Source organism: Scomber scombrus, chromosome 18 (genome assembly GCF_963691925.1).
Source record: "Scomber scombrus chromosome 18, fScoSco1.1, whole genome shotgun sequence".
Taxonomy (NCBI): domain Eukaryota; kingdom Metazoa; phylum Chordata; class Actinopteri; order Scombriformes; family Scombridae; genus Scomber; species Scomber scombrus.
Window position 1 is genome coordinate 17,188,264 of NC_084987.1, and position 18,723 is coordinate 17,206,986.

Here is an 18,723-nt window from a genome sequence, read left to right on the forward strand (position 1 = left end):
GTCAGTGAATTCTGGCCTCATGGGGCAGCTTTTTTCCAATCATGTAAAGCACTTCACATCAAGTGTGAAAGCAAAACCGTAGTCAAATAAACGCAGAACCAACTCTGTGAAATGATTTGATCATGAAGCATGAAAAAAGTGGTTACACGTGGCAGCCTACAGGTGCACACAGAGGGAACATACAAGCATATTCAAATATTTTATCTATAGGTTTATGAAAATTGTTAATGCCACTGAAGCATGTCAAAAATTCAAACATTTCTTCATAAAAGCCTGAAAGACTGACTTTAAACTGATTGAGGCTATAAGTACTTAAAAATGTTTATCATATTCCTTCATAATCAAATAAATGTACTTTATTCCAGTTTATCTGTGATTTATGTACTCCCCAATCTTTGAGATATGTATGAAAAATTACCAGACACCAATCAAGCAAAGAAAGAACAGCACAGTAAAACCCCAGTAAAAAGAAGCCAGAGAGAAATTGTTACAAATCTTTTATTAAGATATTCATTATTTAATCCATTTGGACATTTTCTCTATGATTTATATTTATTTTACAGTCGTTAATGTGCAATTACCTTTGATAATGTTGGGTCACAGTTACAGGGCTTTCACGAAGTTATTGGCACTTGGAACACAAAGAATAGGATGAGCAGTACAGGAGGTCCACTGGCGCTACAGGGTTACAGAGGGCTAGGAGCAGGGGCAAAGACATGGGCAGACCAATTACTGCACGGGTTGTGAAGAAGCGCTGTTTCTGGGTAAATATATACCTCATGCTGCGAGTGCACAACAAACAATCTGACCTCTATGTGTGTGTCTATATATAATATACAGTATTTATCTGTACATGTATATAATCATATTTATATATGTACTGCTTTGTGACAAAAGGTTCCCCATGCCGTGCCACACCTTATCCATTCAAGTGTGTAGGTCTACATGTTTTCTTGAAGTGTAAACACGTACGCTGAAAAGTACAGAAATTTGCTTACAATGTACTACCCAAAAAAAAAGAAGAAGAAAAAAAAAAATCATGAAAGTTTTCTATAACCACACTCACACATACTGCTGATGAAGCACTGTGCAAGTACATTGTGAGTGAGGGACGTTTTGGACATGAGATAACTTAATGTTTAACGATTCCTAAAAAGAAGAGTTAGCCCTGAAAGCTGATTACAGATAAAGACCCCTGACACATGGTGTCCCCCCCCCCCCCCCCAAAAAAAATAAAATAAAATAAAATAAAATAAAATAAAAAAATCATACACTGGTTCAACTGACAACACAACAGGCCCCAAGACAATGTCTCTAAGGTAGTGACTGATGATCTAGAGGCCTAAAAGCAGGATATTATGACTGGGTCAAGGTGCAGTGTGGACATTACTTTATCTGGGTTGGGCTGCTCTGTTGTTAAAACAAACTAAAACCAATGCTGATTCACTGGTGATATTTCTGCTCTATGACTCAAAAGTACATTGCATCATTCAGTGTTTCACTGTAACATTGTTACTTTTAGCAGCAAATTTCAGGCCTTATTATTTCTTGCTCTGAATTGCTTTAAAAGATTGTTGACTTTCATTTTAATTTTTTTAAAAGATTTTTATGGGACATCTGTAATAATGGAACTAATTTCAACTAATTCCATTTAATTGCTTGATTAGATACCCCTAAAGGACCTCTGATTAAATTGTGTTAAATAGTCCTTGTGATTAGTCTTTTGGTCCTTTCATTGTGCACAAAGCAATTATCTAAGAATCTGACATTAAAATGGATTTATTCTGTTGAGAAAAGTCTTTTGGACTTTTGGATTTATGAAAAAAATAAATTACAAACATTGTCAGTTTGATTTATTTCAAACTTGAACTTTGTATGGATTATGGTAACTTAAACACGCCTGACTACTTTAACTACATTTTTTTCCCTTTTTTTTTTATAAAGGAGAAATGTAATTTGAGTTGTGAGTTCAGGCCCTGATACAATAACCAGCTGAAGCCACTAAGCAAATGAAACATACATGTTATAACTCAGATTTAGCAACCTAAAACCACAACTTTGACTCTGTCTCTGAAATGCATGAATAAACTTGTGGAAGTGAAACATGACACCAGCTGCATGGAGGACAGGAAGCACAACAGTCTTCAAAGATACTGAAGAGGTAAGACGGGGGAGGGGTGCTTGTGTGGCGTCTACAGTCAAATACAAAGCTTACTGAGGTTTTGTTGTCATTTTACACAAGGTACTGCATTTTTACTCTGTCTTCTTATCTCCTGGTTAAACCGTTTAAAGGTGCAGTGTGTAGAATTTAATGGCATCTAGCAGTACGGACTTGGTAGAAATGGAGTATAACATTACAAAGTATCTTTTAATCAGGGTATAATCACCTGAAAATAAAAATCATCGTTACCATAGAATGAGCCCTTTATATCTACATAGGGAGTGGGTCCATGTTGCACCATAATGTTTCTACAGTAGCCCAGAATGAACAAACCAAACTGACTCTAGAGAGGACCTTTTGCATTTTTCATGATTTTTGCAGCAACCGTAGATTCTCCTACTGGCTTGAAAGGGGAGGGTGAGGGGAGATGTATTCAGTTGTTTGCCATCTGCAACCTCGCCACTAGATGTCATTAAATCCTACACAATAGCCCTTTAAGTAAAGTCGCCCTAGTACATTTAAATACAGATGGAAATAGAGAGAGCTATATCCACCATGATCTGGTTATTTTCTCTATGAGATTAATTTGACTGACATTTAAGAATGCTTTTTCCAATTAGAGAAAGCAGTCAGTTGTCTGCGAGAGCATTTTAGGTTTTCCTACAAACAGTATTAGAACACATTCCTCCGTCAAACCACTTTCACTTTTATCCACCTGCATCAGGAATAATAAATCCCCTGTGCTGACCTCTGATCCGCAGGCAGGTCAACATGCTTTCAAACAGGTTTTTAGCAAACACAAACTTGCACATAAAAAGGTCAGTTGTTGACATTTCATCATGACCAAACTCATCCAGCAACAGAAAGGAAGAACACTTGGGTTTTAACTCAACAGTCTTCTTGATTATTTACAGTAGGAGTTTGTGCCACTTCTAAACAAGAAACACAGGCAGACATGGAGAAAAAAAAGACAAATTCCACCTAAAGGTTCAATTGCTACACAACATTTCTCAAAAAGGTGCATGAACCACTGGTTCTTCTCATTAAGGTGCTAAAACCTCCACTCTACCTCTTATGGAAGGTGCAAACCAAAATAAACTCCAAAATAAAACTGTCATCAGGCATTTTGAATTTCCATATTAAAGAGGCTGTTCTACAACATGGAAATACATTAGATACATGAATAAACCACATACCAGAACACACAGCCGTGCAATACAGACTCTCCTTCTTTACACACACATGGATAATACCATGAAACCTGTTTGCTTAATAAAAGCAATATTGCCTCCTTGACATCACTGTACCCACCACGGTTGAGTTTATTAATTTCATTTAAAAGGCACGTTCCAATATTCCCTAAATATTTCCTGTGGCTTCTGTGCTTCCACAAAATGCCAGCATGCTTTTTTATGTTTTAATAATTTCCGTACAAAGAAGAAACTAGTGTCCAGACCAAGAGAACCTTTACATTTCTACTAGTAATTGTCAGAATTGTGGGCAAATGTTTTATCATAGGAGGCAAACGTTCACAACCTTACAAGAAATGGTTATTATAGACAACAGTCAAGCCAGCTGAATCAGTCTTATTATTCCTTCTAAGCTAGTGAACAGAAGATGAAATGCTTCAAATTTAGCAGTTCAACTGCTCATTCCATCACTCTGCACTGTAAAATAAAGATAAAAATAAATGACTGTGGGTCCTATGATAAGACTGCTTTATTATACTCCTTTTTTCTGCAAAAATAGCACTTTTCCTTATTTGTCAAGACCTCTTTCAATAAAACATGAAGATTTTTTAAAACAATCCCTCCCACTCTCTCTGCTCACACCATTCAAGGCGTGGGCACTTGTATAAATATAGTTTGTCTTCTAAAAATATGACCATCTTTTGATTACCTGTTGTCCTTAAAATTTCTTTACAATCATCTCAATAAAAAGCTTCCCCTTTTCTTTCTGATTCACTTTTTCCGTTTAAACATGCTAAAAATATAGAAACCAGAGAAAGATGAGATATATTTATATAAGACACCGCAGAGTGAAACACTCAGGTGGAGAGAGATTTTCTCTGGTCTTAAGAAAGGTGAGGTGGGATGGAAGAATACTTGCAGGGCGATGAGTGGAATATGCAAGGGGAGGAAGAACAGGTAGTGTTAATTCATTTTAATAATGTATCTGTTTTAAATTTACTGGTAGTTTTTTTGTTTTTGTTTTTTTTCCGAGGCTGGAACACAAGTTGTCAGGCTTGCATAGAGAAAAATGCCACTGACACTTACATTCAATATACTTGCCACCTCTCCTCTCTGCCTGTCCATTCATCCTCAGGCTGCACTATCAGCTCCCCCCACCACCCGCACATCAGGGAATGTATTTAATATGCAACAGTGGATGCACTTACACACCTTAAAAAGACAAGGGGAGGCAGAGGGCAGTTAGGAGAAAACTAAACACCCTCTTACTCTCTCCCTTTTCTCTACTAACTCCATTTTACAGTCATGAAGCAAAAAATTTAAATTTTCACGTCCTGGTTACATCAGGTCAACAGCTGTCGACCCTTGCAGTGTAGTATAGACAGTCAGATGTAAGAAATCAGCGTGGGCCAAAGAGTGAGGAGGCAAGCAGAACTGGGAAATACTTGTATGTGTGTCACCAAATTTCAACTTTCCTCCGGACACAATGTTCAAAATAATGGTCCTCCATCCCCTCCCACACCTGGTAGTGATTCACCTGAAGAGCCACCTGACTCCATGCCGGCACCGCCAGCAGCCTCCAGAGTGGCGGGGTCAAATGCCGGATCACCCCCCAAGGTGTCGTCCTCCACCTTTACGCCGTCTGGAAGGAAAGCGGTGTAGGCGTCGCTGTCGGCCATCAGCAACTTCAGCTTGGGGATCCAGCTCTTGCGGACCACACGGCGAGCGTTGGTGCACATGTCGGCCGCAATGGCGTTCATCTCGCTCTCTTTGAAGCTGGTGGCAAAGTTCTGGCAATAAACTGATAGGAAGGAAAAACACAACAACTAAAGCAGATCCGCCAGAATGAAAAGCAAAAGGACAATTACTACCTACTTCTCTAATTTCCATGAGATTTATTGATATATCCTCACAAAACAAACCCAAAACAGCCTCAACCATATAGTAGATGCTTTACAGTAAGTTGATCTATATTTTGTATATAGGAAATGACTTGTAGTAATTGTTTGATCTACGACTTTATACTGGGTCATTATCTTCTATTAAGTTAATAATCAAAATGTGTCTCTCAGTTTTTATTGCATATGAGCCTGATTGAAATTCTACTACATTAAATCTGTCTTATGTTTCAAAACTATGTGCCTTGACCCTAACAAATCATTGATTCTTTGATGTTTTGTGTTCTTCTTGAGGGAAATCTTGTGCTTTTAATGGGATACATTACATAATGACCAATGTGTGGTATGGTGTGGTTCTTAAAATGTTGTTCACTTCATCTACTTGCAAGGTGCAGGGACGAGGGACTATCAAAGCTCCTTCTTCTCACACCGCAACATTTGCAGTATTGATACTTGAGTTTTGCTGGGGCTTCAATACTTCCTGTTTACAAGGTTAGACAGATGCAGATTTTAACCCACATCTGGTATTACACCCAAAGCTTTTACTGTGCATGTACAATTCTGAATAATCTCTGTCACCTAGAAAATCCTCCTCAGATTTGTGTCCCCCAAAATTTCCTGCATTCTTACACACCCTTCAGATGATACTGTGATATACTGTATAACTATCTCCCTACAGTCAAATTAAGAGGACTTAAAAAAAATAAAAATAAAATAGAGACACTGAATAATACTTATACTTGTAAATTGAACAATTTAGAGCCTTAAAATATGCCCTATTGTCTTGTAAGGTCTCTGTTGATTCACGGAGTTATCTGAACAGCCGAAATACACCAAGCACAGATGTGGTGCATCACGTAGGCGTGGTAGAGTGTGGTTTTCTACCTGCTACACCAACTCCATCTCCATTACTGCATGCATATTGAGTCTTGCCAAGTGATAATCCAGTTTGTGATGCAGGGTTAGGAAGCATAGACTACATTAACTGGTACTAAATTAATTAATTAAAAGTACTTTTCTACCAATATCCGATATTCCCCAAATCTTCATTTCCGATACCGATATCACCCGATACCGATATATGCAGGCTTTTTACACCAAAACTATTAGGTAACAACATAACATATCTCCTACTGTTGAATTAACACATTATGCCTAATTTTACTGTGATGCCCCACTGGATGCATACATAAATGCAACATGGCTTTCCACATGTAAACACTGTCTGTGCAAAATAAGAGAACAACTTCAACTGCACTGCCATATTTATTATGCTGCTTTGCAGTAATTGCAAATTATAAATGTACTATCCATAGGAAACACTTGGAAATAGTTCCAAACCACAGACATAAGCCCCGTTTCTGGAGGCGGGACCTTTTATAGGAACGTCCTCTCACTCGCTCCTCTCAGCTGTTGTGTCTCTAGCAGAGAAGGACCCAGATAAGACCCACCGGACTCTGATGGTGATGTCACAGAGGTGACTCGCCGAAAGCATAACAGAGAAAATGACAACGAGGAGGTAAACCTTGTTTCTGTTTGTGTGTTCGTGTACATGGCGGTGGACGCTATGAACTCGTTAGCCATGGTTAGCAACCCACGAGTCTTGCGTGTTGTTGTTGTTATACGTCATAAAGGGCGCGCCAGTAAATGTCCCATGCTGCGTTCATGCAGGCTCGGAAATGCTGAAGCCTACAGAACAAATATCGGTTATAAAAACCTGATACAGATACTCCTCGATATTACACAAGTAAATATCGGCCGATAATATCGGACATCCCTAATTAAAAGTAGATCTTATAAAACTACAGGATCATGGCTACACATTGATTTGATTGATTAAATGTCTTTGTACACAGCTCTGTGTAGTTTTACCTATTAGAGGGTTGCAAAGCTGCACATAGAGAAAAAAGTAGACCAGTGACGCAAAAAAAGCGATGAGCCAAGCAGCTTCCGTGGTCAGTGTAGGAGCGTCAGCTGATTATAATGGATGCACTCTGCTGCGGCCGTGCTGCGACAGACGTGTTGGGCCACGTAAGAGTTACATGAGATTTCTGATTAAAACTTCCTATTTTTTCATTAACATCTGAACACATAGAGACCTTGCTATACTGTTTATGCACGTGCCTAATATAGCATTTGACATTCAGTTTAAGGGTGAATGTTGCTATCTAGTGGTCACTGTGAGTCATTGCATAATCCTAATCATAAAAGGAGAAATAGGTAGCAAGTCATACTCTATTTGCACATTCATGTTTCATAGTTGAATGAACTAAGACAATTAAAAGCCAATTATTAAATTTAGCCAAGATGTGCTTTACAAATACTCACATTTGACTGCATGCAGTACTCTGTTGTCCAGGGGCTTGCGGCTCGGGTCATTGGTGGAAGAGCGGATGCCTGTTCCACAGCTGTTGGCCAGAGTATTCCTGATACATCAAATGAAGAATGAGTTTCATAGAACAGATGAAAACAAAAATAGTTATTTTCCTCCTACAGTACGCCAGCAGATAAAACAATACTTTAATTTCTATATTAAAACTCACTTTACATAAGAAGTCAAACACTTGCAGAAATAGATTTAGAAACGCAGACAGAAGGAACAAACCTGTCAAAGAAGGCGGCCAGCAGCCTCCTCAGCAGCACCTTGTGTCTGGTCCCTGCGCTCACGTGACAGTTCATTAGCTGGGCTCGCGATATATACACAGAAGTACCTGGTTGATGCACATGCAAAGAATATCAACAATCCATAAATAAATGAGCATCATTGTTACTTATCACTGATGATTCATTTACTGACTCTATTTATGATATTTTTGACTGGTTTGGATTCAGGTTAAATATGTTAAATATTGGGGCCATAGACGGAAAATTAGACTATTTAAGTCTTGCTTTTGTTCTGCTTTTTTTTTTAATCATCATAGTTTTGAGTCCGTATCACAGATAAGAAAATGTTATTCATTTTCATATTATATAATGCACAATACATATCTTTTCTTGCATTTCTGACCTTTCTGTTTTATTATTAAACTACTCTAAAATACTTGCCAGCTGGCTTATGTTAATTCCCTCCTGTTATTTCACTTTTTATCACACTCTCTCAGTCACCCACACAAACGCACACAATATACTGAAAAGTATGTAACAATGCTTGTAAGGTAACACAGACACTGTCACAGGATGTCCTTGACATAAACACTGTGAGTCACATATGCAGTGTTGCCGCATAATCCGCATGCCAATGCCAAGTCCGGTCATTTGAGGACAGCCTCTTCTAAATATGTGTACTGTATACATATCACTGCTGTCGGCCTTGTCCTGTTTAGATCTCCTGTATATTTGGTATATTGTGCATGTCTGATTATTTTATTATTCATTTGTACTTTTGTATCATTATACTTGTGTACTCCAAATGTCTACAGTCCTATAAAATATTGAAAAAAAGTTGTTTATATTTTAAAATCCCCTCTTACACAGATGTCTGTATTTTTTGTGGACAGGTTTCTTTGAGAGCACAAACACTGTCTTTCACAAACATACCTGAGACTAACTCTAGTTTCTCAGCAGGGTCTCCTTCCTCATACAGTTTGGGGTGACAGCGGTTGCCTATCTGAGCGATGAGTTCTGCGGGAAGACACGTTAGGTCTCGGCCTCGCATCCGACCCCGTGTCTCTGTGTGGTCTGGTAGAGCCTCTACCCGCTCACCAGCTGCTGGGGAGACAATACTGTAAAATTAGAATAAAACCACATCACTTTTCCACACAGTCCTTATGAGTGTAGAGAGCAATGCCAGCTCAAACCAGAAATATATCAAATATTTGCTTTAATATCAGAAGAGACGATAAAAAAAGACAATAATATGTATTCATGTGTTACTGATCAGATTACCTGCAGCTCCCATGTTGAGCATGCTGTACATGGTATACATGTTGCAAATTTGCCTGTATTGCTCTTCTGCACATTCATCGGTCCCCTCTTCCTCTTCTTCATCATCATGGTAGCTGATGGGTGAGTCACTGGCATAGGTGCTCAGGGTGCCGGGGCTGGCACCCTCTGATGTGCCGAGACCTGCTGCAGAGCTCCCATTGGTGCCGGCGTTGCCACTGAGTCCGCCACTAGCCACCATGCCTGCCAGACTGGTAGCTGTGGCCCCCATACCCATGGCAAGTCCAAGGGCTCCAGGGCTCTGGATGGCACTGCCCCGCACAGCCTCCTGGGAATAACGGGCCGCCTTCCTGGCCCCCCCTCCTCCCCCTGAGCCTGCGCCACCTCCGTCTCGGCTGCTGCCACCCTCCCACAGCCGCTTGGCTACAGGAGTGCAGACCACCGAATAGGGGGCGGCTGCGTCTGGTTGGCTAGCTGGCTGCTCTGTCTTAACTCGTGATACCAAGGGGAGCGGCGTCAAGCAGGAGGTGGGCCGGGCTGCATTGTTATTGGTCTGCGTTACGGGGCTCTGGGGCTCAGAAGGTGGGGCCTCCTCTGCGTGAAGACCCTGGGAGTCGCAGCTGGGGGAGGACACCTAAAAATGAATGTAAACATCAACGTTTTGTCAACATGTTTGAACACAATGGTGTACCAACAGATAAGTAAGCATTTATCCTTGAGTTAGTCCATGAGTACTTTTAACACTTTGGAACTTCCAACTCTTTGGCTGATGACAAGGTATGTCAGCAACTGGTGTAATTGGTATATTGCTATTATATTTACCCGTTGCGTACATCCCCCCTCACAATTGACCCCTTCCCACTTTAGCTAAACTGTTGGCCAAACTCTGAACGCAGTATATATTTCAGAACTGTTGAAACTACAATAGGAACTTGACTTTAAATGGTGAATTCACCCAAATATCAAAAAACAAATCCCATACTTTTGTAGTAGAGTTTTGGTTTAGTTTGACTTGTTTTCATTTTTAACTCAATTGATGTAAATGGTATTTGGTTATGCATTTATTGTACTCAAACCACAGGAAACTTGAACGTGAAAAACTCAAAAGCCTCTTTTCTCTTTTTCGGATAATATATCCCTGTTAGTCTGTTACTTGCTTTGACAAGTTTTTACTGAAAACTATTTACCTTGAGGAAGAATTCGGTGCCTTTTTCCATGATCTGCTGAATCTGCAGGAAGCCGGCAGTATACATTAGGAGAAACTGGTCTCCCACTGTCATGCTGAGCCGGCCTGTATAGCAGAAGGATAGAATCTGCTGGAAGCTCTGGGGCTGCACAGCCGGCGGGAGCTCAACTACTGTTGGGCTTGTCTCATTGCTGCTAGCACCTCCACTATTGCTGCTACTGAAAAGGTCCCGAAAATATGAACTGCTAGCAGCCAGCACAGCTCGATGTGCCTAAAACACAAGAAGAGAAGGAAGGCGTCCTATTAGAAGATTTGAGAGTAGAGTTATTTTAGATGTAGGATCTTAGACTTAGGGGCATTTTCTCTCCTGTCTCATTTAATGATTTAAACTGAAACCGAATTTCTAAATTCACAATCCCTGAAACACAGGGATTGACTGCTGCTGGGGTTAAACCTGACACAGCTTAAGTCAGTACTTCAATCAAGGTATTTGTGGTGAATGATACCCATGCAGACTTCCTTGATATGAAGACAGGGTCCAAAAAGATCATAATAAACTAATGTACCAATTTATTTTCGGTAACAGAACTAAAACTAGACTATTTCTAATACCTTATTTTGCTTAGTGCAAGAATTTACTCTACAAAAATAACCCAAAAAGTATATGATAACACAATAAGCCAAGCCTTTCAAACAAATCAGTGTTACAATTTGTCTTTATGTATAAACAGCTGTACAAGAACTGTGCAAATATAAAATACAGTTTAACACTGACAAAGTATACATTAAATTAAGTAAAGAAGACTAATATGAAACCATTAACTGTTAGTAGTTAAATATTGCGTTTTAATGCCCAGCTATATTTGTTTCTGTACTTATTTAATAACTCTTGAATATAATACACAGACAGGTGACAAATTAGAGGAAAAACCAACATAAAGTGTCTTAGTTCGGTGTTGGGCCACCACATGCTGACTAAACAGCTTCATTGCATCTTGGCATTGATTGTACAGTCTCTAAACTCTACTGAAGAGATGAATACCATTCTTCCAGAAGATATTTCCTTATTTGGTATTTTGATGATGGTGTTGGAGAGCTCTGTCAAACGCATCTGTCCAAAATCTCCCATAGGTGTTGAATTTGGGTTGGGGTGATCACTCAGAACATCTTTGTATTGATTTGCAGTGACCCTTCCCTCTAAGGGGGCAAGTGGACCCAAACTGTGCCAGCAAAATGCCCCCCACAGCATAACAGAGCCACCAGATCCCCTCACTATAAGGGTCAAAGCATTCAAACCTGTACCAGATTTTTCATATAATTTGTCACTGGTCTGTATTATAAAGTACTGATTTGGAGTTGTCTCAGTGTTGTTGGTAAGTACTGGAATGAAAATCTGCACACTGTGAAAGTGTATCAACATTCACGGTTGGATGATGCATAGATCACCACTGCTAAAACGTTACAAAATAAGAAAAGTTACAACAGCTGCCCCCACGTTGATACTTTCCAAACAGCACTTCTTATTAAGTTTATTTTCCTGCAATCCTGCATGCTCCAAAATGGCTGTCATAGAGCCACAAAAATAACTGTTTACACCATGGATGTATTAAAAAGAACTGGATACTGAACTCAAAGTAAACCCTGTTCATTCCTATGAAAGTTGCTCAGTGACGCCTGAAGCCAAAAATTTGCTTTCCTTCGTCAGAAAAATTACCTGAAAGTTGCTCACGCTTCCTGATTGTTGAGCCCATAAAGCATTTTTCTGCACACAATCATGTGGCTGTAAAATGGAGAATACATTTTTTGAACGTCAAAACCCCTGCAAAATGATTTGTTTTATTATCAGAATTTTCTCCATTCGGTCAGATAACCTCTGCAAAGTCTAGAAGAGCCACAACATTTTTTTTATCCCCATTCAAGTGAGCAGAGAGCCAACTGGAAGTTAGTCCGCTTGGCCAGTATAAATCTCTAGTGCAAATCAGGAAACATGAGTAACATTTAGGTAAATTCTTTACAGTGGCTGATTTTTTTGGCTTCATGTGTTACTGGGCAACTTTCATAGGAATGAATGGGTTGCCATCTTTGAGTTAGGTATTAAATTCTTCCCAGTACATCCACGTTGACACCTAGACCTTCAACACCTAAGTGGAACAGCCATTGCAAAAACACAATAATAACTTGCTGTCTCATCATTACCTTGAAGGCATGCCCCTTGACCACCACGGAGACGTCACAGTAGAGGCCCTGCAGCCGTTGCTCATTCAGGCACTCTAAAACATTGTTGCCAAAGTTTGGGATCGCCATCTGCAGGGTCTGGGCCATGGTGCGCCTACGCACACCACCAAAGGGTCTTGGGACAGAAAGAGAGACAGAAACAAAGAGTGTGAGAAAGGAAGGGATAAGTGACAAAGTTACAACCCATCCCACACAAAACTGGTTATTAAACATGGGTTCAACTTCACTTGAACTTTCACCAAATGTTTCTGTTTTTATAAGAACTTTGGTCTGCAAATGTGATGTCACATACATTACCCCCCACCAGAGTTGACTGTAATATTGGCTATTTGCAAAGCTGCAATGATTATTTGATTTACACATTCTGTAAAAGTAATGAAAGATCAAATGGCTTTCTTTGTTCCTTCATAAACGATAATAGATTAGGTTTCCTCTTTGCTCATTGAGACAAGCTGATGCCAGTCTTTGTGTGTGTGTGTGTGTTTTCTGTCTCCTTATTATAATGTATTGTATTATAATATAGTTTTAATCTTCAACCCAGCAGTGTTTTGTGTATTATTTTATATGCGTGTTTAGTGTTTTCAGACAATTTCCACAACAATTCAATCAACAGAAAATTAATGTCCAAATATTTTGATCAAATAATAATTGATGAGTCCATTTTAAAGAAAAAATGCCTATATTCTCTGATTCCAACTTCTCAAATGTGAATATTTTCTGGTTTCTTCAGTCCTCTAGGATTGCAAACGGAATATCTTTAAATTGTGGACTAAGACATCTTAGCTTGCATCTAAGGCTTTGAGAAAAAATAATTGACATTTTACAGTATTTTCTGAAATGTTCAATCGAATCATTGAGAACATAATTTAGAGATTAATTGATAATGAAAACTGTTTAGTTGTAGCGCTAGTTATTTGTTTTCTTGGGCAGTAACAATGGGTAGAATTGTTTGTACCCCACCAGATCTCTGCCTGTGTTTGATGAGGACTGACTTTGTGAGATTGTCCATAAAATAACTGTATAGAGTCATTACTCTGTTCAGACACAGGTTACAGTACTTTATCCCTGGTGCAATAACTTGGCCAGGCCTGTTCAGAAGAATGGCAAAAACTGTTTGATCCTGGGCTGTTTCTTTGGTGTGGGGGGTACGAGTAGGCAATGTGAGGAGGGGGAGGTGTTATATAGCATGTCTATGTTAAATGACAAACGACTCAAGAAGAAGGCACCTGGAGCAAAACAGATGAGGAATCTCAGACTCTAATATTAAAGGTAGAGTCAGTGATTCTAATACAGTACACTTTTTTGTCAAATTCAGTGCATATCTCCTCAGGGTCCCCTTGCTGCCCCTTCTGTGTGTGAGCTGAAAAAAAAAATCTTGTGTTCATACACAGCCCTGGCTCTGTAAATGGGCATTTAAACACAGTGGCTTGGAGCTACTCACACAACACTATTCATGCCAATCAGCAACAGGTCATGGTGGTCATGCACAGGACAGGGGGAAGTCATGAGAGCAGCTGTCTGTGTGAGGACATGACAATCTCCCGTCTCCAGCACCAGTTGAATGGTGGGGGATGGATGGCAAAGTGGAGAAAAAGAAGATGTGGCCAATTCATATAGTAAGTGTTGTCTCACAGCACAGATTCACTTCCATTTTATTACATTAAACCACATTCAGATTTAATGTGGATTGCTGTAATCAATCCACATTAAATATGAGATATTCTCACAGAGAGACTGCACATTTATTTGCACTCCGAGTCTGTTTCTGTCACGTCTAGTGAAGCATAATCTGAACAGACAGTTGTTTAAATCACACAAATATCCCACTGTAAGTGTATAGAACTTATTAACCATATCAATAAATACTAACACTATTGATTTCTTCCCATGGAGTTGACATGCAAACTATTTTGGTTCAGTAAATTACTGCTGTCAGTCAGCCTGGTGACGGCAGTTTATCCAGCCACTGTCTTCTCAGCTCCTCAGGAGCTGCAGTTGACAGACGGCTGCTTCTGTGGACAGAGACACTCAATGCAGGTCTAGTGAGAAGTGGCAAGGCCACAGAGAGGTGGAGAGAGTGGAGGGACTGTGCTCACATGAGACAAATTTCCCCCCCGCTTGTGATAATGTGTGAGAGGAACAGAGGTGACTCCGCCATATTTCTCTTTTGGTCATTACCTTGGCAATATGCGTCCATGAATTTGTGTGGGGTGTGGAGCTTCTGAAGGAGCATAAAGGGAAGGTTATTTTTTGTGTTCTGTTCAAATATCAAAGATCGTTCTACAGAATTACGGACTCTTCCTTTAATAAAACAGTTGACAGTTGTTCTGAACACATACTAAATCCAATGGAAGTGAATTTTTTATCACTGCAAGGCCAAATGATCCATCGTGAAATGCCTCTATTCTGTAGAAAACTAGTCCTGAATAATAATTACATCCCTTGGCATCCAGTTGACATAGGCCACAAATATTTCTTCACACAGTCCTACTGAGAGTTTCTGTCTGGCTCACAGAACATTGATATTTGAACCAAAGTTTTGTTTAAAGATTCATGGATAATCTGCATTGCATTAATCCTATACGTCACCTCAGCCTCGGAGCGGCTGTTATTGCCAGGAGCAGGCTCAGTAAAAGCCTTTTTTATTTTCTGTTCTCTACAAGCTATAAAATTCAGTGTCCTCAGATAACTGGGTCATGTTCTGTTATTCTATGTGTGAATGTGTGGCCTAAACAAACAGCGCATAGTATGTTTCCATTAACTTTTATAAACAGTCAAAGGCAAACATACCCCCCTGCCCTGCACCCTTTCGAAGATTCCTATATTATGTGTGTCAATATTAAATTAGAGTGAACCAATTTTCCCCTGCTGTGGATATGAACATTTTGTACAGGAAACTGCTTCGTACTTTAAGATAACTTCTTATTCAGTGACAGGATATGTGATGACACAATGCAGAAATCCTACCCAATATATTCTTTTATGTTTCTGAATATGTAAGAGTAGCATGAAGAGGAATCAAGGGATTCACATGTAAAAGCCTAAGTTACTGTCTGTGCCCACGATTGTTTTTGATGTTTATGTTTATATTGTCTTGTTGTATGTGTCAGCATGTGGTGACTACTGTAGTTTCCCGTAAGGGGATCAATTAAGTATATCTATCTATTAACTTATTAACTATATTAACCCCATAATACAACAGATCACACACTTAGCTATGTAAAGCAGTGGAGAGTTGACGATACAGTCCTGCACTGCAAAAGTGTGCATGCATAGCCTAGATAAAGCTACTTTTCACACGGATGCTTTACCACTTTAAAGTGTTGCATGAATGCACGCTGCAAAAACACATACACATACACACACAAACACACACACACACAAATACACAGAAACCTACCAATACCAAACAAAGACAATCTCTGACACTGTGAGAACAAACTGATTGAAGCCCACCCTGTAAGAGGCATACAACTAACTTTGGTGTGACTGACTGATGAGGGCCAGAGAGAGCCGCCCCATCATATCCAAAGCCTTTCATTTGGGACCTAGCCAAGCTCCAGGGTAAAGAGAAATGCTCTCTTTGTCTCCGTCTCACTCAAGCTCCCTCTCCCTCATACTAAAACACAGATGCGCACACACAAACTCAAACAAACCCACAAAAGGCACACTGACTCACACACAGGCATTAGACAATACTGCTTGTTTACAGTTTGGCGAGCCGCAGTAAGCACACATGCGTGCACATAAAGACACACAAACACTGGGCTGAGAGCAGGGTGTGTTTGCACAGTTTGCCCTGACAGTGAAAGAGAATGTGACTGTGTGTGCTTGTGTGTGTGAGTGTATGTGTGAGTATGTGTGTGTCTGCATGTGTGTCTTTATGCAGCAAGGAGGGGCAGTAGGGCTTGCAGAGATGAGAGGGATCATCTCAGGTCATTCTTCCAGTAAATGTATAGAGTGCAGCCATTGTGAAAGAATGAAATTCACCAGAAATCACCCCTGTGGTGTAGATCTCATACCAACCAGCCTAGAGAGGAAAGTAGGTCAAACAAGCAACATAGTTAAGACCTTAGACTTTTCATAGTGAGCCTTAAGAATGGTTTGCCCACATTCAAAGGGATTACATTATGTTATGTTATGATAAGAGGGCTTCAACATATTTCAGAATTTAGATTGTCTGACAACTTTCCAGTTTATCCAGTTTGAATACAGCAAGGGCTTCTACACTGCTATGAGGGTGATTACTGTAGAGTCATTGGTGCAGCTGGCACACAATGCTTTCCCTCTATAGGCATTTCCTGGTTCTCAAGTGCCCATGCCTGCATGGCTGTGGTAGGCTGCTCCTATCAAGTCAAGACAGTACATGCAGGGTTACTCTTAACCGGGAAGACTCTGGATGGGTAAATAAGCACAGATATTAAACGTCTCAAAACTTCTTAACTCCATACATTATTACTTAAACTGTGTTTAATGCCTGTGCGTAATTATTTAAACCTTTAAAAAGGTGGCGGGTAAAATAGATAGGACCGCGCCGTGTGCCAGTCTAGCAGCCGGGACTTCTCTGTCTGCTGGCATCGGAGCCGGGAGGCGCCGGGAGGGGGGCGACACTGGCTGGCAGCAAACGCCGGTGATACCCCGGCAAGGGCGACGGTGTGTTACTGTTGACGTGCTATCAAATGACATACCAGTACATTTATCTAAAACTGTTTCAGCGTATTAGGGCTGTCTTTATGTGTCCTCCTGTCCCCTGAGGCTGATAGCGCTGAAATGTTTGATGCCCTCCTCTCCCATCCGCAGCAGGCCTATGGAGGTGGCTAATGGCTAAGCTAACAGCACTGTTAAATATTTTGGGTTCGCCCCGGCGCACCATCCACCTCATGCACACTCAGCCCAGCTGCACAATGTCAAGCATTTCCGCGATAGTCCCCCCCACTCAAAAGATAAACAGTGACACTTACTGCCTGTGTGGACGAGGTAGCGGTGCGGCGACGCCGGTTGTCAAGCCCAAAATGTTGCTTATTTAAATTTTTTGGTGATGGGGGAAATCGCTCCCCCTGCCATTCTCCATTCTACCGACATCAACAGGTCATCCCAGGACACGCAGCAGCTGAGGGCGAGCCAGACGGAACCAGTGCGGCACGGAGCGGGGGGGGCGGGGCTCGCGGGGGGGGGGGGGGGGGGGACACAACAAGGCACAATTCTTTACAACCGGCGCTCGCAAGGGCTGACGTGCCAAAAAAAAAAAACCTGACTGCCATCGCATTTTCGCATATTTGCAAGACCTTCATGAAAGTAAAGATTAAGTAACTGACACCACACTCAACGCTGATAAGAGGCAACACTTCACTGTTTTGAGAAGGCTTAAGTGAAGAAAGTTTAGGATCACCCCCTACTTATCCACAAACTTTAATTGTCCCGTATCTGACTGATCATTCGACCCACATCCACCGGCACAGACCCCTCCCCCTTCACCTCTGCCGCCGCCGGTGGATCCTGAGACGACCCCCGGCAGGACACCTCGCACAGCGGCAGACCATAAGACACTCACCCGCCCCACCCCCCTCGTTTGGGAAGTTGATCTGGAGCGATGGTTCAAAGGAGGAGACGCAGCGCTCTCTCTCCCCGCTTTCCCTTGCTCCAGGCAGCCATTCAGTGTGAGCGAGACAACGATTGCAGAGCCATCGAGGGCGGTACGGTATCCCAGGGGATTGCGGAACACAGAGCCACTGATCGCACAGAAAAGAAGAGGAGGAAGACAAGCATGACAGGCTCGTCATTCAATCGCATGATCGTCTCGAGCGCAGCCTCAATTTGGGGAGACCTATCCCACGGCGTAGACTGTTTGCGCATTGGCACAGCAACAGCACCAGCCTGCAATGAGAAACGTCTCTCTCTCTCTCTCTCTCTCTCTCTCTCTCTCTCTCTCTCTCTCTCTCTCTCTCTCTCTCTCTCTCTCTCTCTCTCTCTCTCTCTCTCTCTCTCTCTCTGATTCGCCCCCTCTCTTTAACTGCATATGAGCGATATATTTGGGAAAAGTAGGCCGCGCGCGCACGTGTGTACTTATTTTACTTGAGGGAACTCGTCGCGAGCATATAAAGTCGGGATAAAGACGCGCCCTTGCTAGCTGTAAACAGTGAAACCATGCAAACTGCAGGGTGCTATGCAGCT

At 41.1% G+C, this 18,723-nt stretch overlaps 1 protein-coding gene across 5 annotated transcripts; it reads right to left on the minus strand.

The window, feature by feature from the left end:
• Positions 1 to 1,277: 1,277 nt before the first annotated feature.
• nacc1a (nucleus accumbens associated 1, BEN and BTB (POZ) domain containing a) lies at positions 1,278 to 18,402 on the minus strand. Of its 5 annotated transcripts, XM_062439393.1 has the most exons (9): positions 18,104 to 18,402; positions 13,994 to 14,097; positions 12,514 to 12,667; positions 10,319 to 10,588; positions 9,135 to 9,765; positions 8,787 to 8,957; positions 7,855 to 7,960; positions 7,578 to 7,675; positions 1,278 to 5,152 (listed from the first exon to the last, which is right to left on the minus strand). In XM_062439393.1, the coding sequence occupies exons 2-9, from the start codon at positions 14,056 to 14,058 to the stop codon at positions 4,842 to 4,844; spliced, it is 1,806 nt and encodes a 601-aa protein (XP_062295377.1). In that variant the 5' UTR covers positions 14,059 to 14,097; positions 18,104 to 18,402; the 3' UTR covers positions 1,278 to 4,841. The 5 variants fall into 5 exon arrangements, with proteins under 5 accessions (XP_062295377.1, XP_062295381.1, XP_062295380.1 ...); XM_062439397.1 differs by lacking the exon at positions 13,994 to 14,097; XM_062439396.1 differs by lacking the exons at positions 13,994 to 14,097; positions 18,104 to 18,402 and adding an exon at positions 17,514 to 17,628.
• Positions 18,403 to 18,723: the final 321 nt, after the last annotated feature.

Excerpts from the sequence above, each read along its gene's own strand:
- nacc1a (XM_062439393.1), bottom strand. The coding sequence starts at position 14,058 with ATGACTTCCCCCTGTCCTGTGCATGACCACCATGACCTGTTGCTGATT. Across the intron at positions 10,589-12,513 it reads TCAAGGGGCATGCCTTCAAG|GCACATCGAGCTGTGCTGGC; the intron begins GTAATGATGAGA and ends CTTGTGTTTTAG. Across the intron at positions 7,961-8,786 it reads GAAACTAGAGTTAGTCTCAG|GTACTTCTGTGTATATATCG; the intron begins GTATGTTTGTGA and ends TGCATCAACCAG.